At 44.9% G+C, this 19022-nt stretch overlaps 1 protein-coding gene across 22 annotated transcripts in view; it reads left to right on the forward strand.

The window, feature by feature from the left end:
• Window positions 1–19022, forward strand: part of CELF2 (CUGBP Elav-like family member 2) — a 559297-nt gene that overhangs the window by 156686 nt on the left and 383589 nt on the right. For 3 of the 22 annotated variants that reach the window (XM_081879932.1, XM_081879938.1, XM_081879934.1), the window contains exon 1: window positions 9899–10122. The exons of 6 other annotated variants lie outside the window; for them this stretch is intronic. In XM_081879932.1, coding sequence (XP_081736058.1) covers window positions 10016–10122 — 107 coding nt within the window. In that variant the 5' untranslated portion in view covers window positions 9899–10015. Of the gene's footprint in view, window positions 1–9896; window positions 10123–19022 lie in introns of those variants that run through there. 13 more of the 22 variants (XM_081879931.1, XM_081879918.1, XM_081879920.1 and 10 more) reach the window with 9 other exon arrangements.

A 19022-nucleotide genomic window follows, 5' to 3' on the forward strand; every position in this document is an offset into this window, starting at 1 on the left:
ACTGTGAGAAGCAAAGCTACAGGGAACCAGGCAGAGGGCCTTCTCGATAGTGGCGCCTGCCCTGTGGAACGCCCTCCCGTTGGATGTCAAGGAGATAAACTACTATCTGACTTTTAGAAGACATCTGAAGGCAGCCCTGTTTAGCCCAGATGATGATGATATTATTATTATTATTATTATTATTATTATTATTATTATTATTAGGCTTAGCACTAAAAACCTACTCATCCATGCAGCAGCTCTGCCAGTCACAACCCTACATCCTTTTTGTGTCTTCTTATACTAAAATGCTCCTCATTCAACATGCTGCAGAGACATGGAGGATGTACTCCTAATGGACCCATTTGCTGGATGTACAGCCTGGCTTCCTTTACGTGGTTGTGGTGGCCAGAGATCTCAAAAAGAAAAAAAAAGGGAGGGAAGAAATAACAACAACAACAACAACAACAACAACAACAACAACAACAACAACAACAACAACAATTTATACCCCTCCCATCTGGCTGGGTTTCCCCAGCCACTCTGGGCGGCTTCCAACAAAGTATTAAAATACAGTGGTCTGTTAAACATTAAAAGCTTCCCTAAACAGAGCTGCCTTCAGATGTCTTCTAAAAGTCTGGTAGTTCTTCTTCTCTTTGACATCTTATGGGTGGGCATTCCACAGGGCGGGCGCCACTACCGAGAAGGCCCTGGTTCCCTTTAACTTGGCTTCTCACAGTGAGGGAACCACCAGAACAATGGGGGTGGAGATGCTCCTTCAGGTATACTGGGCCGAGGCCATTTAGGGCTTTAAGGTCAGCACCAACACTTTGAATTGTGCTCAGAGACATACTGGTTCCACTGCCAGAAATGCCTCTGAAGTTTCCAGCATCACGCTGCCAAAATTTGGTAGTTTTTATCCTTCCAAAAGTGTTGGTGGATTCAGGCCAGACGAAAGAAAGGACTTCTTCACATGGTGAATAATAACTAATCTGTGGAATTTTGTTCCCACAAGAGGTAGAGATGGCCACCAAAATGGATGGCTTTAAATGAGGATGAGATAAATTCATGGAGGATATTACTATCAATGGCTGCGTTCTACCTCTGTTGTCAGAGGCAATATGCCTCTAAGTACCAGGTGCTGGGAACTGCAGGTTGGAAGAGAGGTGCTGCGCTCAGTTCCTGTATGCAGACTTTCCAGAGGTATCTGCAGCAGCAGCAGCACCAAAAGGCATCTCTCTCACCCACCCCAGTTTGTAGGCTTTGAAAGTGGGATTTCTAGCTATTTTTGGTCATATTTTCAAAGAGAACCACTGGTTTAGGGTCTGCACATTTCTTAAACTGAGGTTACAGCACGTGCAGGCAGGTGTTTGCTATGGGAGCTCAATATTCATAAACACCCTTTCAACGAAGAGGCCAAGGTAGAGGGACCCAGATACTTTAGCAGCTCACATTTTCAGCATCTTCTGAAAAGGGATGAAATGTTCTTCCCAACAACCACATCCCCAACACCGAGTGCTGGTGCAAAAATGCATTTTCACTTGAAACGTCAGCCACTCCAGAGGATCCCAAAAGGCTGAGCAATGCCTGCCGTTCTATTTGATACCAAACTGATAGCCAAACGGAGCCCCAGTGAGCCATTAGAGTCTGGCCTGATGATTGACGTTCCAACTTAATGGTGTATACTGTATATGATGCTGAAATAACATCTTGAGTGTGAATTTTTTTTATTTTTTGTGTATATTTGGCTTCCTGCCAGACTTGTCTTCCCCAAATACGTGTGGCTGAAATGATTCTTTGTTCTAGCTCTTTGGCTTCCATGATTTAGGATTTGAGCTCTGCTATAGCTCTGCTTCTTTATCAAGTGAGAGAGAGAGAGACAATGAGGGCCTTGCATATTATTCTGGCTGATGTCGGGGAGTTACAGAGCACAGTCTTTCAGATGACTTAGTTTAGCCCTTAAACAATGCGTCTAGTTGTGATGATCATTATGTCAGGGACAAAAATGGCATCGGATGAGGGGTGGATGCTAGCCAAGTTTGGAACCATGGGTGCGGTGCAACGTAGCCTCAGCCTTTGTGCAGCACAGAATGGCATAGGGGTGTGTGCCTTGGCCCCTTTGAGTGGCACACAATAAGAAGCCTCTGGATTGGCTTGATATGGATATTCAGAGCCCAGCTTCTTAGTCCTTGTCTGCTGTTAGACACAACATCAGATTCAAACCAGAGAGGCAAGAGAGCACTAAGCAACTGTGTGACCGAAAGCCAACGGCCCTGGAAGGAGGAAGTGAGGTTCCCCCCCAAGTGTTTTCTAGTCCTCTGTGTCTTCGTGTTCCCTTTGCTCCTGTTAGAACTAGATGGAGAAGATCCCACGTTCCAGGAAGGACTAAGGCATCTTGTCTTCTCCCTGCCTAGTTCCGTTTGCAAAACTTTTCCCCAAGAACAGCTCGGCACGTTTTCCTGGTGTGGCCTCAACCCCGTCATAGTGGTGTGAGGGGGAGGTGCTGTTAACATGGTGGATACATTGGAATTCAACGAAATATACCAGGAAGTGAAGGGATCGATGAATGATGGCCGCCTGCGGCTGAACCGTCAAGGTGTGATTTTCAAGAACAGTGAACATCAGAGATGTGGGGAGGTACATAGAAGAATACTTATTTTGCTGAGACCACTTAGGTTGCAGTTGGTGGGGGAAAACATGGCCACCACAAACCATGGGAACTGGAGTGGGACCTGATCCTAAATTTGCCTCCTATTCAAGGGCCTGAATTGTCTTATCCTTCCCAGCAAAGCAAGATCAGCCCAGGTTTGATTTCAGCTGATTTCAGCTGCCTCTAGGGATGGTGGAAGAAATTATAATCAGTTAACATTTAAAGTGAAACTTAACCTAATTCACACTTTAAAAACAACAACACCATGAACCGAAACACAGTCACCTTCCAAAATCCAGACTTCTCTGAATTTTGCAATGTAGTTCTCCAGCTGCATAAAAAAGAAAAGGTAAAGGGACCCCTGACCATTAGGTCCAGTTGTGACCAACTCTGGGGTTGCGGCACTCATCTCGCTTTATTGGCCAAGGGAGCCGGCGTACAGCTTCTGGGTCATGTGGCCAGCATGACTAAGCCACTTCTGGCAAACCAGAGCAGCGCACAGAAACACCTTTTACCTTCCCGTTTACCTTCCCTATTTATCTACTTGCACTTTGATGTGCTTTTGAGCAGCTAGGTTGGCAGGAGCTGAGACCGAGCAACGGGAGCTCACCCCGTTGTGGGGATTCGAATTGCTGACTTTCTGATCTGCAAGTCCTAGGCTCTGTGGTTTAACCACAGAGGAAATATGGGGAAATTGCTTTGCAAAAACGTGCACTTTAGAGACAACTGCGTGCAAAATGTATATATTCAAGAAATTTGCAGAGAAAATCTGAAGAATTATCATAAGGACTTCTTTTTAAAAAAAAAATCACAAATTTGTAAAAATGTGGAGAGCTGAATTTTTTGGGGGAAACCCCAAAATTAACGTATTTGCCCACCCCTATCTGTGTTAAAGTTAAAAAGTGATTAGAAGACTGGGTGATAGATTTGTAGTTTTGAACAAACAGGGTGACAATATTGGGAGGGGAAATTTTACTCACAGCAATGTACCGTATTGGCCCGAATATAAGTCACACCCGAATATAAGCTGCACCTTTAAAATTCGGGGGGGGGGGAGTGACAATACCCAAATATAAGCCGCTTCCTTAAAATTCCTCAGGCACTCACACCCGTTATGTTTTGCCATATGTCTATTTCAGCAGTGATATTGTAAAAGCCCATTTTTGTAAGGTCACAAATTTAAGCCGCACTGTAACTTTTCAGAGTTGGAATTTGGGGGAAAAAAAGGTGGCTTATATTTGGGCCAATATGGTACAAGGTTTGTTAACAGGCAACTGGGAATCTAAAGAAACCAGTGGTGCAGGTGGATTACTCTTACCTTCATCATCAACATCAACATCATTTACAGTGGTACCTCGGGTTACATACGCTTTAGGTTATAGACTCTGCTAACCCAGAAATAGTACCTCGGGTTAAGAACTTTGCTTCAGGATGAGAACAGAAATTGTGCAGCAGCGGCGCAGCGCAGCTGGAGGCCCCATTATCTAAAGTGGTGCTTCAGGATAAGAACAGTTTCTGGTTAAGAACGGACCTCCGGAACAAATTAAGTACTTAACCCGAAGTACCACTGTACTAAATCTGGGCAACAGAGAAAACTGTGGGACTCTGAATGCCGTCCTCTTACCCTTTGTCCTCTCTATCTTGATATCAGGTGCTGGGTGGGTTTTTACAAGCGTGCCCTAAAACTAATAACGATTTATATCCAACTTATTGAGCAAACAGCAGAAGTATCTTTTTAACACCGTTAGCGAAAATAACCAATTTCGGGTTTGCATGCAAAGCTGCTCAGGCCAATTAGCGTGAAATTTAATTTGCATTAATCACCATGAGGTCAGCAAGAAATTAACTTGAGGTGTGTGTGGATTTCACAGAGATGCTGTAAACGCACTGGGGGCAGATCTGTTTGTTGAGGGACTCACATGTGTTCTGTCCCCATTAAGAACTTCCAGCCCGCTGGATCGAGCCAACCTGAAGCCTGTGAGAACCTAGGAAGGTGTCTTGCTTCTTGGTTTCTTCTTCTATATTAAGATAAATTATAGGGAAAAATTGGGAAAGATGGAAAGGATTTGCTGAAATAGCTAACCGAACTAGAATACAAAAAAAGGGAGGTGCGAGGAGGTCAAGGAAACAAGTAAATGAAAGATAAGTTATGGGAAGGTTTGTTGTGTTTTTTAATTGTTTCTATTTTTTCTGTTTTTTACAAAAAAAAAATTCTATTCTCTCTTTTTTATTATTGGGATGTGTTGTTAAGTTTTTGTTTAACTTGGAATTATCTCTTTCTCTTTTTATTAAAACTTTAATAAATATTATTTATTTAAAAAAGAGAACCTAGGAAAGTGGAACAGAGCACAAAAGTACTCCTGAGGTTTGCAGCAGCTGATATTCAGGGACATATTTTCCCCAGCAGTGGGGGGAGACCATAGCCATTGTGGCCAGCAGCCATTGAGAGCCACATGCTCCATAAATTTGTCTAATCCTCCAAGCTAGCGGCCACCAATTGTCAGGGACTGGGCAGAGGAAGAATGGTGGAGACCGCCTCACCAGCCTGACCTTTCTCTTCCAGAGAAGAAGAAGATAGCTCAGAGTAGCAACAGGGTTTTGAGGGAGGTCACAGCTCGGAGGAAGATGAGGGGAGAAGTTGGGAAATAATGGGAGAGAAGGAGCAGGCAGAGCTGGAGCAGTTGGCTGGCATGTTATCACTATAAAGCATTCCAGACCCACCATCTCCCGGAACCCGGCAAGCCTTGAAAGTAGGAGAGCAAAGGGACCTCAGTGCCACCCATAGAAGGGATGATGAATGAGAAAGTGGGAGAGAAGGGGAGGGGAGATTTACTCAGAGCAGCGCCATTATTCCAAGAGGCTTCATTTGTGGTTCGAGGACCCGACCCCGCAAAGTGAAATGAAGACACAAGGACACGTGATATAAGGTTAATGGGCTAGAAAAGGCCACAACTTTATTGATTACAGCAATGAAAAGGTATTGGCTTAGGCATTGGATCGAAACAAGTGGGTTTATTCACCAGTAGGTGGAGCCTGTTGATGCTGATCCAACTATAGGCTCACCTCCTGCTGTCACCGAGGGTCGTGCCATGGCCTCCCGCCAAGCAGGCATCGGACAGAATACACGACCGCCAGATTCCTTTAACGGAATACCCCTAAACATTGAAGGCATAGGCGATGGCCACACCTAGCACTTCGACACACCACAACACATTATTCCAATGCCTAACCTACCCACCAATACCACAAAAGTTGTGACGATTGCTATGAGGTAGGCGAAAAAACCCAAAAGCCTAATGCCAAATGGAAAACTCCTACCAGGCCCCCCGGACAACCAGGGCGACCAACCTAAGGTCCATAGCAAGGCCAATGACCTAGGCCCTAACTAAAAGGGAGTGGAGGGTGGGTGACTCGCAACGGGACGATGAGGAATGAGGCCAGGGAGAGGCTGGCACTGCAGCAAAAGGCTGAACACGCCCCCTCCATGGCACCTGGTTGGATGGCCACAGGGGGGGCATGAGCGCCAGCCAGGTGAGCTGGAGGCAGGGGGCAAATGCCCCCTGCTGGGTGGTGCTCGGGCTCCCGCCCACAACCACTCCCCTCTCTTTCAGGGAGGAGAGTCTTTCTAAGCCTCTCTCTGTAAATATTGAATAAATATTGAATAAAATGCAGTTGGTGAGAACTTTCCCTTGCCTTGTCCATTCCTGGCAACCTGCCATGGGGGTTGGTTCCTCTGCTGCCTGACACCAATGATCCTTGTGGGAAATCCACAATTTCTAATGTATGGGAGACTTTTCTCTATCCTCTTAATTCATGCCATGTGTGATTTTTTACACATCTCTTATGTCACCTCTTATTCTTTTTTTTGCTGTAAACTATAAATTCCAAAATGCGGTAACCTTTCTTCCCCTGATCATTTTTTTTGCTCCTTTTGGAACCTTTTCGAATTCTGCAATATCCTTTTTGAGGTGAGGTGGCCAGAAATGTACTCCAAATGTAGTTACACTGTAGATTTGCGTAACGACATTATGAGATCAGCAGTTTTATTTTCAATTCCTTTCCTAGCATGGAATTTGAGCTATTTTGTGGTCACAGTGGAGGGACATCTTCATCAAGCTATTCTGCTACAGCCCCAAGGTCTCATTCCTGGTCACTCACCACCACTTCAGACCCCTGGAGCATTAATGTGAAATTCATAATTTATTGGCCCCTGTTGCTGTGGGTTAAACCACAGAGCCTAGGACTTGCCGATCAGAAGGTCGGCAGTTCAAATCCCCGCGACGGGGTGAGCGCCTATTGCTCAGTCCCTGCTCCTGCCAACCTAGCAGTTTGAAAGCACGTCAAAGTGCAAGTAGATAAATAGGTACCGCTCCGGCGGGAAGGTAAATGGCATTCCCATGCGCTGCTCTGGTTTACCAGAAGCGGCTTAGTCATGCTGGCCCCATGACCCAGAAGCTGTACGCCGGCTCCCTTACCCAGTAAAGCGAGATGAGTGCCGCAACCCCAGAGTCGGCCACGACTGGACCTAATGGTCAGGGGTCCCTTTACCTTTATGAGCATCACTTTACTCTTGTTTGTGTTTAATTGCATTTGCCATTTTACTGCCCAGTCACTCGGTTTGGAGATGCCCTTTTGGAACTCTTCTTAATCCATTTTTTAAAATGACCCTGAGCAGTTTAGTATGATCATCAAACTTGGCTACACCCCTGTTCACCCCTAACTCTAGATTATTTATGAACACCTTAAAAAGCACAGGTCTCAATACCAATCCTTGGGGGACTCCAGTGTCTACACTTCTTCATTCAGAGAACTGTCCATTCCACCCCCTCTTTGCTTCTTGCCACAATTCCTGATCCACAAGATGATCTCTCCTCCTGTTCCAAGACTGCCAAAGGAGTCTTTGGCGAGATACTTTGTTGAAAGCTTTTTGAAAGTCTGAATTCACCATTTTATCTGGCTTACCAATACCCTCTGGAGCACAAATTGTCATGAATTCACACTGAAAAGGACGCCTGGAGGGGCCCCCCAGACTAGTAAACCTCTGCCACGTTCCCCAAGTAAGAACAAAGCTGACGGAGGATTTTCCACTGTTGGGTTCACTGAACTCTCCCAACAGAAGTTCCATTGATTTTCCTAGTGAAACCCAAAGGGTCTTTAGTGAAGCAATTTTTTCCCTCTTTTCTGAAAGAGAACCATTGTGCCGATTGCTGGCAATGCTGATGGGCTTTTGCCCTGTTTTTGAACTATGGAAGCTGTACCATTGCCAAGGCTTGGCAATGCTTTTCTTTAGATGTTCTAACAGGTTCTTGAGTGGGGAGAGTCCAGACCTGATCCCTGAGATTGTATGGAGATGGGACTGGCCCAACCAGATGGCCTTTTCCCCCTGGCTCCACGAAGCCTCGTCAAATATACTAATCAGGATTTGTCCATGGTAAGCAAAATTTAGATCAGCATTTGCAAGTTGGACGGAATAGAGGCATTTCTGTATTGCACACTGCTTGTGGCATGTGTGCACTATGCAGAGGTATGGATTTGAATGTGCATGATCCATGCAAATCCAGCATAAATACCGTGCTGCTGAATCAAAAACAAAGTTCGGCCTCCTCTATTTTTTATTTATTTATTTCATAAAATTTATACACTACTTGATTGTGAAAAACCTCAAAGTAGGTCGCAAAAGTGCACTTGCTTCTGCTGCACACAACTGGGTGCAGACCTTGCCTTCCAAAGCCCGCTCACCTCTTGACCCCATGCAGGAAGTTTCTGTGAGGGCCTGCCCCTTCAAAAAAAATTATTGTGGGGGCAAAGGGCCTTGGGCCCCATATCACTGGTGCCTATGATACACAGCAAGCGAGGGTAGCGCATAGGGGAGGAAAAGTTGGGAAAAACAGTGGTACCTCGGGTTAAGTACTTAATTCGTTCCAGAGGTCCATACTTAACCTGAAACTGTTCTTAACCTGAAGCATCACTTTAGGTAATGGGGTCTCCTGCTGCTGCTGCCACGCCACCAGAGCACGATTTCTGTTCTCACCCTGAAGCAAAGTTCTTAACCTGAAGGAATATTTCTGGGTTAGCAGTGTCTGTAACCTGAAGCGTATGTAACCTGAGGCACCACTGTACTGTGCAACTAGGAGTTCTTGCACTGGCTTCCGTTAGTGCGCTTGGGTTTGTTTAATCTGGCCTGTGACTGTTGCGTTGTTGAGGGCAAGCCATGGAAATTAACATGTTAGCAAAGAGAAGTGAAAGATTGCCTAAGGTGGGCAAGGAGAGCATTTTCCAGGAAAAGCAAAATAATAGCTAGGGCTGGCTCATCTCTGCTAGGAGGGAGTTCTTGCTACAATCTTTATTGTCAGTTAAAAGAGAGAGAGAGTAAGTATTTACCCAAATCGCAATACAGTGGTACCTCGGGTTAAGTACTTAATTTGTTCTGGAGGTCCGTTCTTAACCTGAAACTGTTCTCAACCTGAAGTACCACTTTAGCTAATGGGGCCTCCCACTGCCGCCGCCGCACTATTTCTGTTCTCTTCCTGAAGCAAGGTTCTTAACCAGAGGTACTATTTCTGGGTTAGCAGAGTCTGTAACCTGAAGCGTCTGTAACCCAAGGTACCACTGTATAGCATCACGTTGTATTGAACTGAGGCAGAGGAATACAGAGGGAGTGGCTCACTAGGGGTTAAAAGACAAAAAAATGGCAAGCTTTTTTTAAAAAAACACACACAAAAAACCACTAAGCCCCTAAATGAAAACTTTCTTCTGGTCCCCTGCCCCTCCCTCCCTTATTCTGGGGCTCATAGATTCCATAAAACCACTCAGCTTGGAATGTGTTGGGAATGAGGGGGAAGAGGACCTCATGCTGTGAGTCTCAAAAAGAACTTCCAGCTTCCAGCCCCTCTGAGTGTGCAAAAGTTCTGTCTGCCTGGCATCCTTAAAATGCTTGTGAAACAACTGATGGTTTGTTGGGAGTATGCAAATGAGACTTTTGTATGTTCTCCCTTCCGCCGAAAGAGGAGAGATGTCCCTTTAAACACACACACACAGACACACACACACACACAAACCTGATCTCCTGCATCTGTGTTTCCTCCCTCCCCGCCCCCCGTCCTTTCTCTCATTTTGGGGAAGGGTCCTACATTTCTTTCTCCCTTTTTCATGGTAATTAGAACAAGAAGCTAACACCAGCCAAGGAAGAGCGAGCGCAAACAAGACCCCTATAGGCAGCCTAGTGCATTAATGTAAAATATGCCCAGAGAACATAACTTGTCAGAGAGGATTATTTCTGTTCAGTGAATCTACAGGGGCCCCCTTTGCTCCGCCACTCAGCGTCTGGCGAGAGACAGAAAGAGAGAGAGAGAGAGTAGCCATTAGTGGGTAGCTACTGTGGCATTGATGTTTGAGCGCACTTCTGAACCGGCTTTTGTTGCAAATATCGGTGCAGAAAGCATGCGCTGTCCGAAATCCGCTGTTACTATGAGAAGTGAGGAGCTTCTTTTAAGGTAGGTTGATGCCTCCTTTGTACAGGCGGGGGCTGTTTGAGGCGGGGGCTTTTTCCCAGTCGCCAGGGCCCATTGTGGCTAGGTATCAAGTACTCTTCTCCCACTCCAATTATTTTTTTTGGGGGGGGGGAAGGGGGAGGATATATTCATATACACCTTGCTTTTCTGCAAGTGGTGTTTCTGTATCATGAACCTCCAGTTACAAACGGCTTGAAATGCAAAAGCCAACAGGAAGCAATTTCATTTTTTCATTTTTTAAAAAAAGCAATTTCGCCACCCCCACACGTCCCAAACCCAACAGTTTCTTTATGATGCCTCTTCTATTGCATCCTTCATTAATAGGGATTGGGGGGTGGGAAAGGCATGAGGGAAGAGCAATAGGGAGACTCCATATTAGAGTCGATTCCCTAAATGCCACTTAAATTGGTGCTTGGGTTATATAAATAACCTCTTCTAATCACTCCCCTCCTACAGCTCACACTGACCGCTTGGCGCTTTTCTCGGGAGAGGGGGACAAATAGATAAATACATATATATTTATAATTGGAAGAAACTCATATTGCATAGATGAATGGATTCTTAGCGTTCTTGGGTGTCATGAAGAGCCAGCCGTTAGCAGAAGCTTTTCAGAGCAAGGAAGGGGGGCGGGGAAGGGGAGAGAGAGAGCGACAGAATTTCTGCTCAGACTGGCACCCTGCTTCTGGGGCGGGGGGGGGGGTGTAGTCTTTTGTCTATTTTCCCTAGCAGACATCCGAGCATGTGAATACATCTTTTTGGATGACAATGGGACGATAGAACAATAGAGCTGTCAAGCTAGCTTAATGTATGTCTGGGGTTATAGTTGTGTGTGTTTTGTTATATATAAAAAATGCTATCTCTTTAAAAAAACACACACCAAAAAACAGCAACAACCCTGTCCCATTTAATTTCCACTAATCTTATTTGTATAGACTGTGAAATGAAGTACACTCCCATTGTTTATCTCTTTAAGGAGAGCGAGTGAGAAAGAGAGAGAGAGAAAGATCCACTATTTTCCTCCAACCCCTTGCATATTATGACTTTGTCTACCAGAACAAAGTTGCAAAGCTATATACCGGCTTCTTTAATTTCAGGAAGGAAACTTACAGATCCTGAATGCTTAATAGGGAAATGTTCTGGTTGGACAACTGGCTTCTTGTTAGGCTTCCTCAAACTCTTATCTTATTTTGGATCATTTCCACTTGCTCCACAGTTTCACAGAGATGCTACTTAAATTTTAGTCTTGGGAATAACAATAAAAAAATCCAGCTGTTCTAACATATGTCAGAATTTCTGAAGACATAACAAATAGCAAACACTCCACTTCCTCTAGTGCCTGTCTTGAAGAGAGAAAAAACCCCACTCAGGGTTGCAAGGTTGTAAAAGATGATTTCTAAAAATTAAAACGTTCTCATATCTGCAAAATGGGACTGGGTGGCGGTGTTATTAACCATGAGATCCACGTGTGAATAACGCTATTTTGAAATAATAAAAAGTTAGCTCATTTCATGGCAGTTGGAGGAATGGTTTTGCTTTCCATTTTTAACCTTCACGGTAAGGAGCTTCTTCCAAAGGTTTGTTTATGTTCACAGTAGCGTGATACTGACTTTGAACTGGGTTAAATTGTCTGTTTCGATCAGTACATTCGTGGGAGGTGAATGGGAATAATTTGTGGCAGCTCTCAAGCAAATCTTCCAAATCCGACACACAAACATTGTAGGGTTAAGGGGAGTCAGTTGTTTATATTTTATTTACTGCGTCAGGAAGTGCATTCAGGATTTCAGCTCAAGATTATGATCACTGCGAGTGGGAATTGGCACTGTTCGTTTCAGGAATAATGTAAAGATGGGTGTTACAGTTTTGTGTCACCTATGTGAGGTAGCCACTGGAAACCTGCTTGCTGTCTAAATGCATCTGGCAACGTGGGTGTGACATAAAAGCAGTAGATACTTGTTTATGTTATGAAGCAATTGATGGATGCCACTGAGGTGTGGTGTTCTACCCAAACTTTATTGTAATAAAAGAGGAAGGGTCGTGTTTAAATATGGAGATACCATAATTGGCAATCAATGGCTCCAATCGAGTTAAAAGTTAATGGGCCAAGTTAATCATAGCTATCTTAAGCTTCGTTGATTGATTTGGATATAACTCTGACACAGCTAACTTCAGCTTGCTTGGGAGTCTTAATGGACATGTTGGTACAGTGGTACCTCAGGTTACAGACGCTTCAGGTTACAGACTCCGCTAACCCAGAAATAGTACCTCGGGTTAAGAACTTTGCTTCAGGATGAGAACAGGAAGCACGTGGCGGTGGCAGCGGGAGGCCCCATTAGCTAAAGTGGTACCTCAGTTTAAGAACAGTTTCAGGTTAAGAACGGACCTCCAGAACAAATTAAGTTCTTAGCCCGAGGTACCACTGTATTGGCTTCAAGAAAAGTGGATTTTCACTTTAAGGCTCCCAATAGCTGCCTTTCCATTTGCACCCCAAGCAGACATACAACCGGCTCCCAACTTTATTGAATTCAGAAAGTGAGATCTGCATCAAACCTGACAGGTTACTGAGGATCAGGCAAGGCATCCTTTCATAGACACTTGTTCCATTTGCAGCTGGCTCCATCTCTCCCGCCATCTTGCTTTGCTAATTTATTTATTGCATTTGTGACCAACTCTTCCCCCCTGAAGGATCTTAGGGTGGCAAACATCACAATGCTAAAACAGTGTTTTCAAAAAGCAGTGCACCTTCAGTTAACACATGAAACTTATACTTCATTCACCCAAGGGGCAAGGTGGGTTTATAAGCCTGTTCAAGCACCAGCCCCACACATGGCTGGCATGCTCATGTCTTGCGGATCACTACACATCACCATCCTGTCTCTCTCCCATGTAGGGGAGGGAGGATGCAGGGTCTGCCCCTACTCTGCACACCAGTCTGGTTACCTGTCTGGTGTAAATGGGAGGAAAGTCACTGGGTCATAGAATCATGGCAGAGTTGGAAGAGACTGCCTGCAATGCAGGAATCTTTTGCCCAATGTGAGGCTTGAACCCACAACCCAGAGATTAAGAGTTTCATGCTTTGCCGACTGAGTATCCCAGAAGATCTCTCCCATTGTGGCAATTCTGTACAATTCTGTACAATTCTGTACAATTCTGTACAGAGCAGCTTCTTCCTCTCCCATCCCCCCCCCCCAACTCCCTGCACACTCCCAAAATCAGGTTGGGGGTCAATTTTGAAGGGCATAGGGAGAGAGGATAGAAAGTTGCATTTCACCAGCTGAACTACATGCACAGAACATTGGTGCTTTAGGGTAACTTAAATCTTGGGTAGTTCCATTCTATCCTGGACCCGTCAAAGCCAGTTTCTTCAGGTTTTTTCACCCTTTGTTATTTATTTATTTTAACACACACACACACACACACACACACACACACACACAGTGCAATTACTGAAATCTGCAAATAACATGAAATGCAGTTGAGCAGATTTCACAGTTTCTAAGGTGTGCTCTGCTTCTGGCTGCTGTTCTCTTCTTGTCCCCTATGACAATTTGGAGTATTGTGAGTATCGAGAGTGCATGTCAACATAATTTAAAGAAGAAACAACCTTCTCTGGGTAGATGATGCTCAGGTCAATGTGACATTTGTGCTGTGAAGTCCAGTCCAGCTCCCCTTGGTGCTGAAGCACTGAGTGATCCCCACATTCATTCCTGACAGGTGTATTTCTGCTGAGCTGCCTGGTTGTGGGTGTGTGCGCACAAACTCTCACACCAAGTAGTTTGTGTGCACTGTGTGGAAATTTCAGGTTGTGCCCGTGCATATTAGGGCCAGCCTTTGTTTGATTCATCTTATTCAGCCAAGTTAGCTTCTTCAAGGGTTCTCTTGACGCTATCTGTGCTGCGGAATATTGTTCCTTGGCATTCATTAAAACTAAGCAGCCCATCACTTACCCTTTTTATACTAAAAGCAAAACTGCAAATTGTTCACAGTCTTTGCAGCCATTGAAGCGCCCTGTCGATTCGAACATTGAAATGTACCCCATTGTGCTTCAACAGACCTTTTAGTTTTCCCTCAAAGCCATTAACGAATCACTTGACAATAATCTATGGAAGCTATCATCTACTGGTTACTAATGTGGGTTTCGAATCAGATTTTAATTGGTTGTTGTTGGCGGTTTTCAATAGTAACTGTGTTATTCCAGGAGTACCTGTGTGCATATGTATGCTGATTACATTAATAATGATAATCTAATGTGAATGTTTCCTACGCCAGCTCCTTTACTCTTATGGATGATCTCTTTCCATTCTAGTGTTGCTTAGCCAAGTGATGCCCAGAGAGTAATATGTCTCTAACAACAACCACTGCTGCCGCCGCCCAGTTCCTTTGTTGAGACAAAGTGAAAGATTTATTCAGAAACCTTACATTCTTACCCGTGCAAAGGAAAATAGGTGCTGATGTTTCTCCCTTGTGTGCTATAACTCACAGTTGTCTAATGAATCAGATGGGTATAGCTTTGGGACTGACAAAAGAAAGCATTGCTTCTCATGGCACATAGTCCAAAATCACACCATTCCTTTCAACTTTACACCACTTTAAATGTTCACAACTTCCCCCCTCGAAATATTTTTTGGCAACTGCCGTTTGTTAAGGGTGCTGAGAGTTGCTGGGAGGCCCCTATTCCCCTCACACTGCTACAGTGCTCAAGAGCTCCCTGTGAAGAGGGATTGGTTGTTAAACCGCTCTGTAAGTTGTAGCTCTGTGAAGGGAACTGGGGTCTCCTAACAACTCACAGTACCTTTAACAAACTAGAATTCTTTGAGGGAAGGCATAGCTGTTTGAAATGGTATCATGGTGCTTTAAATACAGTGGTGCCTCGCAAGACGAAATTAATCCATTCCGCGAGTCTCTTCGTCTAGCGGTTTTTTCGTCTTGCGAAGCAAGCCCATTGACGGCTTAGCGGATTAGCGCTATTAGCGGCTTAGCGGCTTTTAGCGGCTTAGTGGCTTAGCGGATCAGCTGATAAGCGGCTTAGCGGCTTAGAAAAAGGGGGGAAGGGGGGAAAAACCCCGCAGGAACTTGCAAGACATTTTTGTCTTGCAAAGCAAGCCTATAGGGAAATTTGTTTTGCGAAGCGCCTCCAAAACGGAAAACCCTTTCGTCTAGCGGGTTTTCCGTCTTGCGAGGCATTCGTCTTGCAGGGCACCACTGTATCTGGTGTGAATGTGGCCAAAGTTTGCCTGTGGGACTCTCTACCGTAGTGAAGGCTCACTAGATTAGTTGCCCTTGATTAAGATGAATTAATGGAGGGAGGTTTAACTATGGTAGGGAAGGAGAACTTCTGCCCAGGAGCCAAATTCCTCTCTGTCTGACCCTTGGGACTCTCACCTCTCCTACCAGTCACACCCCCTCACTTGCCCTACTTCACACCCTCTTTGAATGTTTTTACCTGGCTGGAATATATCTGATGTTGCTTCTAAGACCTTATAACTGTACAATAATAACAATTAGGGATTCATTGCCGTTGATCAATGCAGATCTCCATGTCCTACTTTTCGGCACACTATTTTCCGTGCATTTACATGTGCAAATCAAGGGACGCGGGTGGTGCTGTGGTTTGAACCACTGGGTCTCTTGGGCTTACTGATCAGAAGGTCGGCAGTTTGAATCCATGCGACAAGGTGAGCTCCCATTGCTCTTTCCCAGCTTCTGCGAACCTAGCAGTTCAAAACATACCAGTGCAAGTAGATAAATAGGTACCGCTGTGGTGGGAAGGTAAATGGCATTTCAGTGAGCTCTGACACTCATCACGATCCTCCCTGCACCAGTAGCGGTTTAGTCATGCTGGCCACATGACCCAGAAAGCTGTCTGTGGACAAACATCAGCTCCCTCAGCCTAAAAAGCGAAATGAGCACCGCACCCTATAGTCACCTTTGACTGGACATACCCATCCAGGGATCTTTTACCTTTTTATGTGCAAGTGATTTGGAGTGCTCCAATATCTTCTTTGGGAGTGACGAATGTTTTGTTTTCCTGCAAGCTCTGTTGGGTATAACGAAGCTTGCACACCATTCCCTTGAAACAGAAGGACATTGTGTTTTCCACGTTCCTGAACGCTTTGCTTTGTAGCATGCAGTGGCCACAAACACTCCCCTTTCATGCTCATTGGGTATCTCTAGGATGCGGAAGACAGGGACCCTGCTGCAGGAATAGAAACCCACCAAGTTGCACCACTGATCTGTTTATATCGTCCTGTGATAAAGTGGTCCAAAATGTACGGAGCCATTACCACTTACCCCAGACTTTGGTCCACTTAATCATACATTTAGTGCATTTCTTCTTGTTGTTGTTTAGTCGTGTCCGACTCTTTGTGACCCCATGGACCAGAGCAAGCCAGGCACTCCTGTCTTCCACTGCCTCCTGCAGTTTGGTCAAACTCTTGCTGGTAGCTTCGAGAACACTGTCCAACCATCTCGTCCTCTGTCATTCCCTTCTCCTTGTGCCCTCCATCTTCCCCAACATCAGGGTCTTTTCCAGGGAGTCTTATCTTCTCATGAGGTGGCCAAAGTATTGGAGCCTCAGCTTCAGGATCTGTCCTTCCAGTGAGCACTCAGGGCTGATTTCCTTCAGAATGGATAGGTTTGATCTTCTTGCAGTCCATGTGACTCTCAAGAGTCTCCTCCAGCACCATAATTCAAAAGCATCAATTAGTGCATTTTACAAGTATTCAAAGCACTTCACATCCATAGCACTGGGGAAACTGAAGATAGGCAGAAACAATGGTTCCTACATGGCAGATGGGCATGGAGGCAGTGGGGTGGAGAGCCTAAATTCAAAGAGCGCAACTTGACTAAGGCCACCTTGTGACTTGATAGAGAAGGTAAGATTTGAAGCAGGCAGTTCCTGTCTTGCGTTCTTAGACTCTGTGCAATGCTGGTTTGCAAATTTCTCAACTGCTAAACAATCTGCAGGGAACTTTATAGAGTTTTTTAAAATCTTCTTTTAAATGCATTGTTCCCCATTCATAGTGGAGACTGGCTAGCTGTTGTTCAGCTAACACTTATCCATTCAAAACAGAAACCACCCAGCTGTTGTGCATCTGTCCACCCTTCCTTGTGTTCATCATTGTTCTCCATTTAAACCACATTCCTGGCTTGCTATTTTGCCAGGCTATTGCTGATCAGTTCCCTCATTTAAAACACTGAGCCATTAACCAGTTCTCCAAGTGTATTTGTCACTTGTGCCTTCTCTCATACCAGGATGATCAACATGTTGAGGAGAGATCTTTCTCTTCTTTCTGAGTTGGTCCCTGCATTGAGCTGACACCCAGAATGGCTTCTGTAAGGAAGTTCAGAACAACTTTAGAGATTGTTGTTTCGTGATAGGCATCGGCTATACAAAACCTTAAACAGGAATATCCCATTGCAGCTCTGCTGAGCCCCATAACTCTTCAATCATCTGCTCAGGGCAGGCTTTCATTTCAGTGTCACTTCCTTCCCCAGGAACCAGCACAAGGTGAGTTAAGAATGGGTGTCTATTTTAAGGACGTCCCTGTTGACCTCCTAAGTTCCTGTTGCTCATAAAGGTTCTTCTTGCTCAGGATTGGTGCTTAGAAAAATTGCTGGCTGCAGATATCCAGAGTTGTTGCCCCTCAAGACCTTCTAAGTCTGGGGTTGGGCCAGGCAAAAGCTACAGTCAGGCAAAGAACACCAAGAGACAACAAGACTGCTCAAGGTGCCCCGACTATAAAATTGGAGAAATCGAGAGAGATATAGCCGCACTGGCAGCATATCTCTTCTTTCTCGTATCTAGAAATGCAAGAAGGGCCTTTACACTCGCCAGAAGCTCAGCTCTGCCCTCGCCGGTCCTAGAAGGACCCTTTAGAAAAGTCCTGTATGCTCAGAGACTTTGCACCTGTCTATTAGGAGAGATAGGAAGTCCAGAACACTTATTTCTTTAGATGTCCCTTTTATGAAGAGGCACATGGTAAGACCATTGATCCCCTACTGGTGAGGCTCGCTGACCTCCCAGAAAAGCAAAAATTTGACCCCTGTTAGGCAAAGATCAGAAGACGACCCGGATGGTCGCCAGATTCTGTGTACAGATCTGTAGGCACAGACCATCTCCCAACTCAAACTAGTCCGTCATATAAATCCCCAAACTCGGTTCCATGGGTGACTCTGGGTCAACTCCCTGCGATAGTTTATTGATGTACATTGTTTTTAAATTTATTGTTGTAGATTGTTTTAATTGTCTGTTTTTCTTCTGTGACTGTACCCCCAAGGGTGTTTTATAAGCTGGTCTCCGACCGTAATAAATTATCTATCTATCTATTCAGAGTCTTCTTACTCTCTCCTTCCCCAGCAGAATGTGTAATTGTTGAATGTGCTTTACTGTGTTAGGCTGCAGGCATAGGATCCACGGCAAAACACCTACTCTGCTAACCTCACCGAGCCTCTGATACTCTGAACACACACCAAATCAATCCACATTGAGAAACAGTAGATAATTTGCCATATTTCAATATATTACATGATCTTTGAAGTCTATTTTATGCCCGTGTTAAGGCTGCATTTAACCATGGTGCCCCCTCTCCTAGAAAGGTGCCTTAGATACATTCACAATGTAACTTAAATAATACAGGGAGACTCCAAGGAGAAAAGAAACCAAGATAACCTTTTGCTGAGGACACCCCACAAAACAGTGTATGGTTTAAGAAGAAAGAGACAGAGAACTTTTGCCTTTCTTACGTCAGGCCTTGTACATAGCAGGGAGACATTCAACCAAACATACACAGGAAAACTCCCTCAGAATAACAAAGCCAATCAGAGTATGTTCTCCCTCAGCAGACATCATGCCACTATGCCTGTTTGCTAAGCAAAGCCACTAC

Source organism: Podarcis erhardii (assembly GCF_964252035.2).
Source record: "Podarcis erhardii genome assembly, chromosome: 10".
Lineage (NCBI taxonomy): Eukaryota > Metazoa > Chordata > Lepidosauria > Squamata > Lacertidae > Podarcis > Podarcis erhardii.